This window comes from Ambystoma mexicanum, chromosome 1q (genome assembly GCF_040938575.1).
Source record: "Ambystoma mexicanum isolate Mex_15411 chromosome 1q, UKY_AmexF1_1, whole genome shotgun sequence".
Classification (NCBI taxonomy): domain Eukaryota; kingdom Metazoa; phylum Chordata; class Amphibia; order Caudata; family Ambystomatidae; genus Ambystoma; species Ambystoma mexicanum.
The window spans coordinates 61,256,353-61,271,148 of NC_090922.1; the positions used below are offsets into that span (position 1 = coordinate 61,256,353).

The 14,796-nt window shown below is 44.5% G+C and overlaps 1 protein-coding gene across 3 annotated transcripts in view; it reads right to left on the reverse strand.

The window, feature by feature from the left end:
* The window catches only part of WWP2 (WW domain containing E3 ubiquitin protein ligase 2), a 1,426,252-nt gene that overhangs the window by 1,303,116 nt on the left and 108,340 nt on the right, over positions 1-14,796 (reverse strand). The window contains exon 1 of one of the 3 annotated variants that reach the window (XM_069635513.1): positions 3,393-3,848. The exons of 1 other annotated variant lie outside the window; for it this stretch is intronic. In XM_069635513.1, the coding sequence (XP_069491614.1) occupies positions 3,393-3,736 (344 nt within the window). In that variant the 5' untranslated portion in view covers positions 3,737-3,848. Of the gene's footprint in view, positions 1-3,392; positions 3,849-14,796 lie in introns of those variants that run through there. One more of the 3 variants, XM_069635516.1, reaches the window with a different exon arrangement.

A 14,796-nucleotide genomic window follows, 5' to 3' on the forward strand; every position in this document is an offset into this window, starting at 1 on the left:
GCCTTGTCCCGTGCTAAAAACGTTGTGAAGCCATCCTGACTTATCATTTTGTGAACAATTCTTTCTTTTCTTGTGAACATTATCCCACACTATTTTGTAGCATAGCAGTAAGCACTGGCAACAGTTATTTTTGTATAGGTCCCTTTTTATTTGACTAGAGTCCACAAGGACTGTATTATTATTATTTGATGGTCGTAGCTTGCTCCATCTTAGATTTAGGTTTAGATTAGGCGTTTATCGCACCCATTTTACTGTTTAATAAACACCCTTGAACTGTGATCACTTGTGTCTGTCTTACTTTGATACCATGCCTTCCTTACAGGGGCACTAGGGAGGACAGTACAAGGTTGAAAGAAGAATAATGAACCAGTTAGCGAGGGGCACAAACAATCAAGCCACATATAGCACAGCATGACCTAAGGAAGGCATGATAAAGCAAGGCATGACAAGGCGTAGCAAAACATAGAAGTTGAAGCAAAACATTATGGAGTTAAAGTAATGAGTCTATGCATGAAGACAAGTTACCATTATTGTTACAAACTATACAAACATAAACTGGCAACTTTTCCCAGATCATACACGCTCACAGTTTGCCATTGTCATGCCTAAATGGTTTTTGTGTGACATTCTAAATAGCATTTGCTATAAACATTCCAGGCGCCCACTCCAGATACATTGGCAAAGGAGGTAGGAGGATATCCACTACTGAACTTAACTTATGGAACAATCTGCCATGCCACATTCAACAAGCAGCTTTGTGATGTAATGAGGGACGAATGGGTAAGTAATATATATTTCTTCTTTAATGAATAACCATAGGCTGAATAATTATAAGACCCCAGTATGCGTTAGAAGAACCGGGTTGAGTAACAGTTGCTGCCAGAAGCATGTAACAGTTGCTGCTGCAAGCAGTAACAGTTGATGACCCTGACGTCAAGACAACGTCATGGCCTTGGGAACATGAGCTGAAACCAATAGCACTTCCCTCGCGCACCCGCGGCGCATGTTGCAGATGCAACACTTTGCTAATCCAGTTCAGGAAACTAATAAAGATTTGGCTATTCAACCCATCTTTTGACCCTTATATTGCCATTTCCCTCTTTATCCGACTTGCAATCTCTATGTCAAGCTTTCTACTCCTCTAGGCTGTTTTTGATCTCAGAGGGCATAGCAATTTATTTTTCAGTGTGCACTATGTAGTAGGGTCCTTCCTAGCTGTCAAGCTGTACACCTGGACCACATTGATAGGTAAGCACCATGATTGCCAGGTAATACAAGCTAGCTTAGCACATAGGTATGACCACTGGCATCCAGCACCACAGCCAGCGCAGCTCTAACTGCCACTCAGTAGAACAGTCACCAAAACACACACCTAGGCTAACGCTCTACATTCCGAGGAAGGCATCACTTGCACCAACATTCTGACAGGCAGTATACTACGCAGTAGATCAGCTATTAAACACACACATGGAAATACATTAATACCAGCTCCTTAATACATCAAATTCTTTGCTTGGGCTATTTTTAAGATGTGCTCATTTTAAATGTGTTATGTTCGTCCAAAAACTCATTTTTTCTTCCAAAAGTGCCTCCTTAACTGCGCTTTGGAATCCCTTTCGCTGACAACCACACAAGTGCCCTCATCTTAAACAAAAAAACGATCTTCTATAATCAAAGCTAGTCATGAATGATTCTGCTACGGCATCGTTGTTTCTTGGTATATGTGAATTGTTGTTCTGTATGCACTAGCACAAAACACAAAAACACGGTTTTAGGACATCACTGGCTTTCACTGCATGCAGAAGGATGGAGGCACGTCCATCCCCCTCTTCTTTCCTCTACGTTCCCGTCTACATTCACCTGACACACAGTCTATTCTTGAACTTGCGACTATTGGCCTTTAGGCTTGCCAATCCTACTATTGAGGAGTTAGTTGGGTCAGCGAATTAAATGCATTTGCACATTTCAGTACGTGACACAGCCACATATTACAATTATACGTACTTAATTATCATTGGGAAAACTGCCTTCAAGTAAATACTCCCGCTCCTACTGACACCCTTTGAATTTACATTTGCAAATTCTCTGAACTCCAAATCCAAGAGCCATTTGGGCTATAATGACCATGGACACACGATCACAAACATCACCCATACCCTTTAGCATGCTTTGCCTCTGCTTGATGGCCTGTTTATTTTATTCTTACCCTTTGTGCCTAGCCTATCCTCTTCCTAGGCAGACTACTCTCGGGACAACCCTAGCATGTATAAAACACTGACGAGCATTGACAAGCCTCAGCGCCCTGAGGCCACTACGGTGGTGATTTGGCACAGTACAAAAGTTTTATAACATTAAAAAGAACAAATTCGACACCTCCAACTTAAGTCCACTGAAGTACCTTTTGCCACTTTGAGCCCCTCCTCATCAATTCTGAACACAAACGCTGCACGAACAGACTCAATCATTCATGCTCCTTTGAAACCTAATATCATCTTTGCAAATGCTGAACCCAGAATACGCTACTTCCGTCTCTAAAAATACCATTCCTCTTCTTCCTGGGTCAAACTTTCCAAGTTGACTAAAAATTATGCTGCAGCCCAATTATCTTAAACACCCCCTTCCCATATTCCTACGTACAATTTTTTAATTAATGCCACCAACGGTAAATCCTAAAAGGTAAACCCCAAACCTGGCATGCGCATTGCAGTTTAACAACACAATCAGAAACCAGGAATTCAGATGTAGCAACATCTTATGCTGTACTTGCTGCGATGGCCAACACTGTGAATCCTTTGTCAAATTTCAGACAGTTCGATTAATATTGGACAGTAGAAAACGAGTAACAATTTTTATTTAAGGCTTCTCTTGCAAACTTAAAGGCTTACGCTTCCAACTTCCCTGTGTTTTTTTTAGACAAAACAATGTGAAAACTAGTCAGATTATTCAGTAGCTTCAACAAGCGAGTACATACACATTGTTTGCAGGGCATTTCTAAGCGTCAGTCTTTCTTCACTAACAACACCATTTTTTGCGTAGCATTTCTTGGGAAAACACCTATTTATATGTAATCCTGTGAATCAACCCCTTCAGATCATCCTACACGCATTTAATAAGCCCATGCATTTTCCCAAGATGGCAAACCCTGCCCATCATTCAGTAATCAGTTTTTTTCTCCAAATGTATTAAAAATAAATGTTATCGCCTTACACCCACACTTCAGAGCATGGCGTTTTTTTTCTTCTCCTTTTTACTACTCCTGATCATTAAAACAAGATTGATCCGCTCATCACTAGAGCCCCGCCCAAACATGAGTACCTACAATGTTTAAAGCTATCCTATTGCTTCTCTCTAGACACTTTTGAAAAACGACTCGTTCTTAATGCTGCACTTACCTTAAAATTCGCAAAGTCAGTTTCCTCATTGGTGCTAACCTAGAGTTTGGGGGTGCATTTGTACGTGCTCGTTTTCCTTTCGGGCTAGTCCGTTTGGTCTTATACCTCTGACCTTTGCCTTTACTTTGTATTACTTTCATGCCTCCTGTACACACGTCACAAGCGTCGGTTTTGCAGTTCGTTACTGAGAGGGAGAAATTAAACAACCCAGGGCAGAGCCATGGTAGGTGAAGGGGTGAGAGAGAGAAAACGAGGCACAATAGTGGAAGAAAAAGGCGAAAAGCTACACAACAAATAAAAGGGAAAGAAGGACCCATACAAAAGAGCACAGCTGGCCTAAACATAGGCCAGGAGAAAGGGAACACAAAGAGCAGGCACAGAAAGCAGCACTTATCTGGCTGAAGGGGACTAAGAAAAGAGGCTGTTCCCTTGGTGGTGGTGCATTATCTTATTTCTGAATAATTCCCTTGGTGTGTGATGTCACAATGAGCTGCTGATGGACGTTTATTAAAAGGAGAAATGCCATACTAATGGCCTTGTTGTCATACTGGAGATTTTCTTTCATTCTCGAAACTGCTTTATAGCTTAGGCAACTGCAATGGGTTGTTTCAATAGGATAGATCATCTCAATTGTCCAATTTTCTCCACACCATGCTGTTGTAATGCATCATTTAACTGAGGGTTTTCCATTCCATTGGCAATGGTTTTGAAATCGCTTGCAGGCATTAGCATTTTGCTGCAGTGACATACCTGTCGCCCTACAAATCTGGAATTTTCAGGTCTATGTTCACTTTTAAGGTAAACACGCAGTTTATTCACGAGTCTTATAATTTATTTCAGGATCCTCGACTTGCTAAGCAAAGAGCGAAATATTGCTTGACCTTCAATCCTCAATAAGCACACCAAAGAAACCACTTCCTCCCAACCCTAAATGTGTGCCCATCTATCACCTACAGATACCCGTTGACTATTGCTTGCTCATTTTTTTTTTTAAATGAAGGTTAAATAAGGTAGATATTGTAAGACAGAAGGCAGGATTTCACACTGATGTGATGCCGATATGTTACGAGCGACAGCCAACGCACAAGTTATGCTACATTATAGACTACACAAAGACATCCTATAAAGAAATCCTCTTGGTTCACTGTTGCATGCTGTGCATACACCCGTCTGTCGTACACCCGTCTGTCGTCTAACTCTCCACGGCATGAACCGCGCTTCACTTCTTCACAACTACTCCTTTGTGCCTTCTCCTTGAGCTCATCTGCAGGATTCTCCAGACACCACCTTTACCATTGTGGCAGCACTTCTCTATAAGAACCCACACGAATTAGGAGGGAACCGAGAACCTGAGAAGCAAGACTCCACCACAGAAGGAGCGACCGCCTCCCCCAGCAAAGGACACCGCAGAACAACAGGTACACAATTCTCAGAAGGGAGATGGAGGGTTATTAAGCCCCACGATGCTCCGACAAGGAGCCAGAACACCAAAGCACATAAAATACCCATGGGCAGCTAGGAGAGTAAGAGAAATACCCAGAGAAAGGGAAGAGGAAGGAAGGAAGGAAGGAAGGAAGGAAGGAAGGAAGGAAGGAAGGAAGGAAGGAAGGAAGGAAGGAAGGAAGGAAGGAAGGAAGGAAGGAAGGAAGGAAGGAAGGAAGGAAGGCACTCCGAGGGGGTGATTGTGAAGATGATTGTGAAGATAATAACTGACAAGGCGTCACTACATAAAAGAAAGGAAGGAAAGCACTCAGAGTGGTTGATTTGAGAGTATCGTAACCCCAAGGGGTCACCGAACAGGAGAAAGAAAATTCGAATCAATTAACCCAGGAGACGTCCAAACACAAGAGAGTAAAAGAAGCACTCTGAGGAGGTGACCAGCAGCATAATTTGACAAAGGGCATCGGAAACCTGAATGAAAGTCAGTGAAGAGGGGCTTAAGTTGAGCTGAAAGACCCAAAGGGGCAGATTGTGGACTTTAAGAAGAACTTTTTGGTTTGTACCAGTTTTCTTCAGGAAGGGAGAGTTAGGAGTCCCCCTTTCTGCAGGAAAACCAGTGATTTTGATTTGAACTCCCTGAGCCGCTTGCAGCCTGAGAACTCATGAGGGTCTACAGACCTTTAGGCTTTGTTTTATTTGAACTATATAAACTGCCTGAAGGCCAGCAAACACACGAGAGCCCAGAGATATTTGGATTATGTTTTGTTGGAACTGGGCGAGACACCTAAAAGACATAAAACCCACAAAGGGCATTTCAAGAGACATTTTGGGAAGGGGTTCCAGCACCAACACAAGCTAGAAAAGGAGAGTAGATAGACTGCTTTTGTTTTCATTTAATAGTGGTAGGCTAGTTGGCACAATAGTATAGGTTTGGACAGAGGACAAAGTCTTTTTATGTAAGACATAGGGAACCCTCATCATAGCAGTAGGGCTATGTGAGGTATTTTCTTTACTTCAATAAAAACAAACAAACCTTCTTTACTTCAATAAAACAAACAAACCATGCCTCGTCGTCCATCTCCTGAGTCTGACCTATCACATCATTTGAAAAATAAAACGCTTCCAACTGCCTCTGCACCCAAATCATCGATCTCCTGGCAAAGAAAACTCAGAGATGTGTTATGTCTGAATTTATGAACATCATGGCAGATTACCTGATGAACACCAATCCAGATTTACACATGAGAGGGAAGCAAACGGCTATACTGGAGGTCTTTCATAACACACTATGCGTCATGAAAAGTGACATGGCTTGCATCCTTGCCCTACTGAATCAATAAGTAATATCTGTCAAAGTCAGTCATGAAACCCACATCAACATCATGAAAACCAAGGGCAATACTGGTGCAGCCTTGGACTCGTATTCATTGTTCCTGTAACACCAAATTCATCTCATTAGCATTGAGGAATCCAAGTGATCATCCATGCCAATGTCATTCAGAATCAAACAAGGATATACTTTTTAACCTTTTCCTGGATCCTCTTGGAGCCAATATCAATGGCAAGGCGTGACTAAGTGACTACATGTTCATCATTATATGGGCAGGACATCATCAGGTCCTCCGAACCAGCTATTACCTGGTGTGAGCTATGTTTCTATGCTAAGTCACCCTGCCTATTTTTGAAAACCCAATATTCAAGGACTACATTTCCCAGAATACTCCTCTGTGTCAGATCAAACGCAAGGACTGGATTCAGCTACAGAAGAAATATGAATATAGAGAATACCTAGCTGCATCCATGATCCATACCCAAGTTATCCGGTCTCTGCTAACAAATCAGTCTTCAAAGAACTACATCTCTCATAATCCCAGTCTACAGAGAGCTAGAGAACTCAAGTACAAGAAGACCGAGGAGCAAGGAGTGAAGTGTGGGGCACTCAAAAGCCTCCAACCTCCATAATGGAGTGGAAGAGAAAGCAGACTACATCCTGGGAAGGGATCAGTGGATTAAGGAAGACAAACCCCAGAGAGATTTGGTTGAACTTCTGCACACAGACTTAATCGTTGTTGAACCCAAGAAGAAGCCATTCTGTACAGAGCTGGGACACTCAGAAACGCCCCCATAGAGAAAAGAAACAACCCAAAACACATCTGTTATGCTGTTATATGTAGCATGTGTTACACTGGCTTGTACATTTATTTTATTGTTTAAAACACAGACATAGCTTGAGAGCAGTGGAGCACAGTGCGTGGTGTAGGCAGCCAGCATTTGGGCTGGCGTCCTTTAGTGCAGTACTGTGAGTTGCGGTCTGTGTGTACATATGGATTAGTCTTGTCCTTGGTCAGGTGTTGTTGAAAAGGCCAAATTTTGAGAGATTTATGAAAATGGAGAATTGTGGAGGCTTTCCGAGCGATACCGAGATTGATAAGAGGTTGTGTGCGTGACTAGAGAAGAATTGTTTGCAGGTCCTCTCTTTGCGGACGAGTTCTGATTCGAGCCGGTTAGTTGATTAACTGCACGAGGAGCATGTGCCCCCAGATATGTGGAGTTTAGCCACCAGGTACGCTGGTGTGCTACTCGTGACTGCCTTGTAGATGATACATGAAGACCTGAACAGTTTCCTGGCTTAGAAAGGAAGCCAAAGTAGTTAGAGTAGGATCAGGATGAGTTGGTCACATTTCGGGGGAACCATGACAAGATGTGCTGTGGTGTGGTGGACTATTTTAAGAGGAGCCACATCAGCAGGGCACTTCAACTATCGATGGCCAAGACCACACAGACCTGCGCTACAGTACTGCAGCAGGATGAAGGGTTTGATTTGGCAACGGGTGGAGATTAGGAACCAGTCTGTTGTGGCACTCTTGGCTATGCATTTCTGGGTGGACAGGCTGCTGTCAATGGTGAAGCTTACGAATTTTGCTGAATCTGAGAGTTGTGGATCAAATCCTTCTAAGCACATAACACTGAGCCATTGTTGAACAAGTTGTTGTTTAGCAGAGTGTGACGAATACTCAGATGTCGTCCCTTCTCCCCTAGGGGGAACACCTTCCCATGAGGCCAGGGATGTGAGGCCGCCACCCGATAGTCCCCCGGGGTTGGTACTCAGCGGGAGGATCTCATACATCCCAAGCTCCCTCACCCTCATTCACTGGACACAATACATTAGTCCCCCACACTTCCATATACTAGTGTAAAGTAGATGTTCCCACCCTTTTAAGGACCACTGAGACGAGGAAGAGTAGGGACTACTTGCCTGAAGTATGCTAGGAAACTGGGATGAGGAAGAGTCTAGCAAACCTAATAGAGAGTGATCATACTAGGACGAAGATGTGCAGGGCCATGAAGAGTGCTCCGTGTAACCAAAGTGAGCATCCCAGTCTATATGTACATTGCACGAGTATAAAAACTAATGAAGGACAACAAAGAAAGAGCTGAAACAGCAGCCAATCGGTGCGAGACGCTGAGAAACTCGGGAAGTGCAAAGGATAAGCAGGCGAGGCTGAGGGAGAGCTGAGAGCAGTCCGTACCCGGTATTGCAGGAATACCAGGACTCCTTTCCCCGATGGTGCTGCAGAAGTGTGGCAGAGAAAGGGAAGCTGAGGGACGACGGTGTGGCGGTCGAGAGCAACACCAACACCATCCAGAAAAAAACAGAGCCTGAGCAAGGATAGGCAAAGGAAGGCGGACCTGCAGAAGAGGACCCCGCCAACAACCTGCCAAGTACCCGGAGAACACTGAAGGTAACAGGTGATGCTCAGGGACCGGCATGGGCAAGCTAACATGGGAAGCAACGACGCAGTACGGTTATAATTAACCGAAATACCTGCTCCTTCGTCACAGTACTTGGCAGAAGAATATCCCACGTCCACTGTGAATAGAAACCAGGTTCTGGGACCCGAACAGCAATAGTACAGATCAAGAAGCTAAACACAGTTCTTGGCAGGAGAGTATACCAAGTTTTTAGAAAGGAAACCAGGGTTTGGGACCAAAATCGAGAGAGTAATACCAGCTGATATTTGGACTATTGTGAGAAGGGCCAAGAGAAGGGAGTCATTCTCTTGGCATTGTGAAAAGGCTAAGAAAGGCCAGGGGAAGGGAGTCCTTCCCCCTGGTGTTGATGAACATTGTGAAAGAAGCCAAGAGAAGGGTGTCACGCTCTTGCCATTGTGAGAACCTGAGGCGGGCCAGGGAAAGGGAATTATCCCTTCCTGGTGGTTGTGAAAATTGTGTGAGCAACCCAGTGAAGGCAGTCACTCCCCCAAAATTGTGAACTGTATGATAAAAGCGAGGAGAAATAAAGTTGTTCATCCTGGTGCTGTGAAAAGTATTAAGAAACCTGAGAAGGGATTCCAAGATGGCCATCAATCTGTGAGCATACAGCAGACTGAGATCTGTGCCCCACGTGAAGCGAAATTCTGCCAAGTTGTAAAAGTGCTATCCAAATGGCACGAAGTGAAACTACTTCTGGAAGCTGGGCATACTGGAGATACCGCATAGCTGTACGGCTTGTGGAACATGACTGTCAGCGGTGTGGAGCCAGACCCCTGCGGGATGATGCGTGGACTCAGTGGATCCTCTGCAAAGAGCAGACAGAGACAAAATCCACCCTCGTACTTTCATGACTGCAGGGGGGAGATTAGAAGTGAAGAGGGAGGATTCAGAGCACCTGGAAGGCGGCACGGATGGACAACGCCAAGATTTTACCCGGCAAGCTAGTGAATGTCCAGGGAGGCCTGCTGATGGCCTGACTCCGGGCGGGGAACTTGAAGCAAGGGTGAGTGACTGCTTCATTTGCTGTATCGCCTGGTGCTGCACAACCCCCCCCCCCATCCCTCCAGGGAGAACACTAAGTTACATTGAGCCTGGTAAAGCCCACCCCGGGCTGAATGCTTTAGATGCACCGCTAATTACGCGACCTCAGCATTTGTGAAGCAAAATATTAGTCAGGAGATACACGACATAGCTACTGTTTAAGATTACCCATGGATAGTGCAAGGAGGTGAGCTTGAACCCTTGCAGTGATTATAAATATTTTAACAAACAACATTGCGCTGGTTTTCCAGGAATTAGGGGATAGCAGATAAGAGCAACTTTTGCATACCATCAGCCCTTGACTTTTAGAGCCTACGAGTGTGACCACCTACACCAACAGCAGCTGAAAAAGGGGCAATTTGGATTTATGTCGAATAAGGTTGGAGGTTGAGGCAATCCTCGCATCTGCTTTAAGGTAAATTTAAGTGCTAGGTCATTAATACTGCATACTCCTTGAAAGAGCACAAGAGCACTGAGATTTCTGGAGCAAAGGGCAACATATAACTGATATCATCAGAAAGATAATCTCGGGTGAGCACTCGGTCAATGGCAGAACCCGTGGGGAAAAGAAAAGTGGGTACTTCCTCGCTCCCTCCCAAACCCGAAGTGAACCCGATAAGAAGCTGTTGCTTTAGGTCGGGCGGACCCCAAAAGAATCCTGAACACATGGGAGAGCTGGATAAATCACAACAGGACAGCAAGGTTACCAAGATGGCGCCCTCAAACGAAGGTGTCGAGCAATGCTTTCAAGTTTTTCAGGACAAACTTGCAACCTCTTTACAATTACAATTTGATAATTTCACTACAGAATTCAAATCCGCCCTATCAGATATAAGAAAAGATACTGCCTCCCTTGAAGAAAGAATGGATACAAATGAGCAGGCACTATAGGTTTCAGCAAAGGAATCCAGGAAGTCCGAGGTGCTCCTTGAACAGTTAGCAAGAACGTATAATCTGGAGCAGCAATGTGAGGGTCTAGAGAATAGATCAAGGAGGACCAATATTTGCATACAGAATATTCCGGAATCAATGCTTGACTCATCCTTAAGAGAGGAGGTTACAGGTGTCTTTAAAGATCTATTAAACACTGAGGATGAAGTCACAATTCCTATAGACAGAATTCACAGAGTTGGCCTGAAGCGTCAGGATCCGGGAGCCCGACCTAGAGACACGTTGATGGCATTAGCAAGTAAACCAAAGAAGGAGCAGATTCTTGGGGAAGCTAGGAAAGGGACACAGATAACACTTAATGGGAATGACATTCAATTATATCAGGATCTGTCCTAAAGGACATTACAAAAGAGAAGAGATATGCAAGAGATCTTGCAACATCTACAAACACATAAGATACTGTACAGATGGACTTTCCCTTTTGGCCTTCTATTCACTTGGGAAGGTAAACAGTACCGGGTTACAATGAAAGAGGAGGGGGCTTGAATATTGAGATTAGATCAGGACCACCAACCAGGCCCTAGTACTGGTAGCGTGAGAATGCAACCTCACGCTCCCCGAGGACAAAGACTCTGGGAATGGAGATCTGTTCAACGGACCCGGACAAGCCAGCAGAAAGGCCCTTTACTAGCAGAGAAGGCCCAGGAATCCTGAAGGTCTGCGTTCTATTTGGCTACTGGCGCCAAGCAGAAATAAGGTACTGTTTTGCAGAATCAGACTGTTATACTGTACAATTGGGGCACGTCAGAAGCTCATCTTGGAACTCAATTAAGACAAAAATAAGGGTTTTAGGATACCCTGCATGTATTCCTGGTTTAAGTGGCAGGCCATCTCAGAGGACGGAGTCCAATGAGAGAATAGCAAAGATGGTCTACACCAGGGAGACGGGGAAACTGTTGGGGGAATGTTGGAGAGGGTACAGTTGAGGGGTTGAATGGGAAAGTTGGGGGGGGGGGCCTTGTACACAATGTCAAGATCGAGAGGAAGGAAAGAAGAGTTCAGAGCTGCATATTAAGGGAGGAGGTTGTGATTTAGTGGCTTTACCTTCAGGTGCTTCACACTTAATATAAGGGGGCTTAATACTCCCGTAAAGAGGAGGAAATTAGAATGCTTACTAAACACACATCAGCCTGACCTTATAGCTTTGCAGGAGATGCATATTAAATATCAGGATCGTTTTAAACTAAAGCTAGAGCAATACCCGATAATAAGGCAGGCCAATGCAAAAGGGAAGACAGCAGGAGTACTTATCGCTTTCAAGACAAACTTACAGGTTTCCATTATGAAGGTGTTAGCTGATAAAGAAAGGCGGTTTCTTTACATTTTAGTTCAAATGGGTTAGAGGTATTTAAGTCTGGTATCTATGTATGCCCCAAACACAGGCCAGGAGGGTTTTTTGAAGACGGCTCTGTCCAATTTGGAACAGTTTGGCCAGGGAGAAATGACTGTGATGGGGGATTTGAATATCGCATGGAATCCACTACGGGATAGAAGCTCCAACACTGTGTATGCTCGGCCCTCATCGTCACTAGCTCTTAGACAGAAATTTGACCAGCTGACAATAAAAGGCATGTGGCCTGCCTTGAAAGGAGATGAAAGGGCGTATACATTTTATTCCAATGTTCACAAATCCTTTTCTCGAATAGATTACTTTTGGACTTCGACTGGGCTCATGCAAAGAGTCAAACAAATTGATACCCACACAATTACTATCTCAGACCATACCCCTTTGACTATGGACCGTAACCTTCCCGATGTTGGTCCCACACTCTGCAGTTGGAAGTTCCCGAAAAGATCTAATATCAGATCTGATTATATGTGAAGAAATACAAGGGAAAATAGTGGAATATTTTGATTCTAATTTGAAGGGGGAAGTTGGCTTAGATGTGGTTTGGGACGCGTTTAAAGCGACCCTTAGGGAGGAACTTATCGCAATGCAGGCACATAGGGGGAAACGTAGGTGTAGAATGGAAGCAGAGTTTGAGTCTGAGGTAAAGGATACCCTAAATAAAAATGGAATTGGATATATCCCAGAGTCTACATAGGCAGTACTGTATAGCTAAAGGTAAATTGGACTGAATACGAAACAAGCATGCAAAAAGAAGCGGATTATACTTAAAGCAGAGAGTATATGTTAAGCCAAATAAAGCAGACAGAATGTAAGCTAGAGAATTAAAACATAAACTAGCATCCCAGATAATCCGAGGAGAGGCAGACACAAAGGGAAAGATAGTAACGGTGACGAAAGATATTATAGCCCAGATCCGAGCATTTTATTCTACTTTATACGAGTCAGATTCCCTAGACCAGATAGCACAAAAAAATGAATTGCAGTCAATTCAACTGGAAAATATTTCGGAAGATGATGGAGTAAATTTAGATAGGGAGAAGAAGTCTCATCAGCAATTGCAAATCTTCCAACAAATAAAGCGCCCGGACCGGAATGGGTTTAGTGCCTCCTTTTATAAAAATGTTTTGGGTAATCTTAGCCCCTAAATTAACAGCTATATATAATTCCTTTATTGGAAGTGGTAAAATAACAGCTTCAATGGAAGAGGCTAAAATAATTCTAATTCCAAAGCCAGGTAAGGATCCAGTTAAATATCGTCAGATTGCGCTCCTGAATATTGACGCAAAAATATATATAAGAATTCTTACAAACTGACTTAAGGACCTTATACCTCACCTTATGCATCCCAATCAGACGGGATTTATAAAAGAGCCAGAAACCCTTGACATACAGTGAATCTGTCATCTAATTGAAAAGGTGACTAAAACTGGGGACGCAGCGGTCTTGGTGTCAATAGATGCCGAAAAAGCATTTGACCGTGTGGAATGGTCCTTCCTTTTTAATACCTTACGAGCCATGGGGTTTGGGTCCAAATATTTAACGATGGTTAAGTGTCATGATGCCCGCTCCCGGGGAGCCGGTTCAAGCCCTGCGTCCCCGAAAGCGGACATCCAGTCCCCAAGGAAGGACCCGGCAACCCCATATAGGGGCCCTTTGGACAGTGTCCTGGTGCCTATGGCGCCAGGCTCATAAAAGACATCAGGCCTGGCGCCATAGGCGCCAGGCTCATTATGAGAGTGCTTGGGTGCACTTACCTGATGCAGACCATGCTGCAGGATCCAGGCCTCCTTGAGGCCTGAAAGGAACTACTTTACCTGTGGGACTAATTTACCATCTGGGCGTGGTCGGGAAAGGATACATACCTGATTGGAGGAAGGATACATACCTGGAACTTCTTCCAAGGCTATTTAAACCCCACCCGAACAGCCACACGTGCTTCGCGTTGTTCTGCATCTAGCAGCTGGGTGCTCACCGTGTCTGCTCCTGCATCCTGACTTCTGCCACGCCGGCCAGCATCCTGGATCACCTGCAAAGGAAGAGAAAAAGAGAACAGAAGAAGAAAAGTCCTTACCTGCTAAATCCGCATCCCGGAGACATCTCGCCGACAATCCTGAAAAGGAAGACTTTTATTTAAAAGCACATCGCGTCGATCGCTGCAGCGCCGTATTCCACTCACCTTTACAGGGCGCCTCCATGTTCAGCAGCGATCATCCGGATTCGCAGTCACGCCCCAGCGCCTAGGGAGAAAAAGACGAGAACAAAAGGTGAGAGAGAGAAGGGAATAAGGAAAGCTAAATCTCCATGTCATTAAGACTTACCAGTTGGTTAATTCCCTCTTCATTTCGGGTCCGCGCCGCATCCTGGCATTTCCGGACCCCGGCCCCTAAGGGGAAAAAAAGAGACATCAGCGTTAATGAGCGAATGAAAGACATTACCAAAACGCTCATTAAAGACTTACCTGATTTCTACAAGGATTTCACCTTTCATCTCGGGTCGGTGCCTTTTCCCCGGCATTCCGTACCCCGGACCCTATGGGGAAAAAGACACTAGCATTAGCGCATTAATGCATGGACACAAGGGGAATCTCTCATCAAAAAACTTGCCTGGAAGCCAAGCAAGTTTGGTTCTCACCAATCCGAAAATCCAGTGAAGTAACTGGATACCAACGCGCCCCTGCATCAGAAGCAGGATGGAAAGCTCGTCCTTCCAGACCCTAAGGTGAGACACTACGGGGAATCACAGAAGGGTTTCGAGGAGGGTGAGAGGGGAAAGTGGGAGGCCAATTGCATTACCCCGCAGACAGTTAATCCCCTATTTTCGCCTACAGAAGGGTACCTCTGCGAGCCA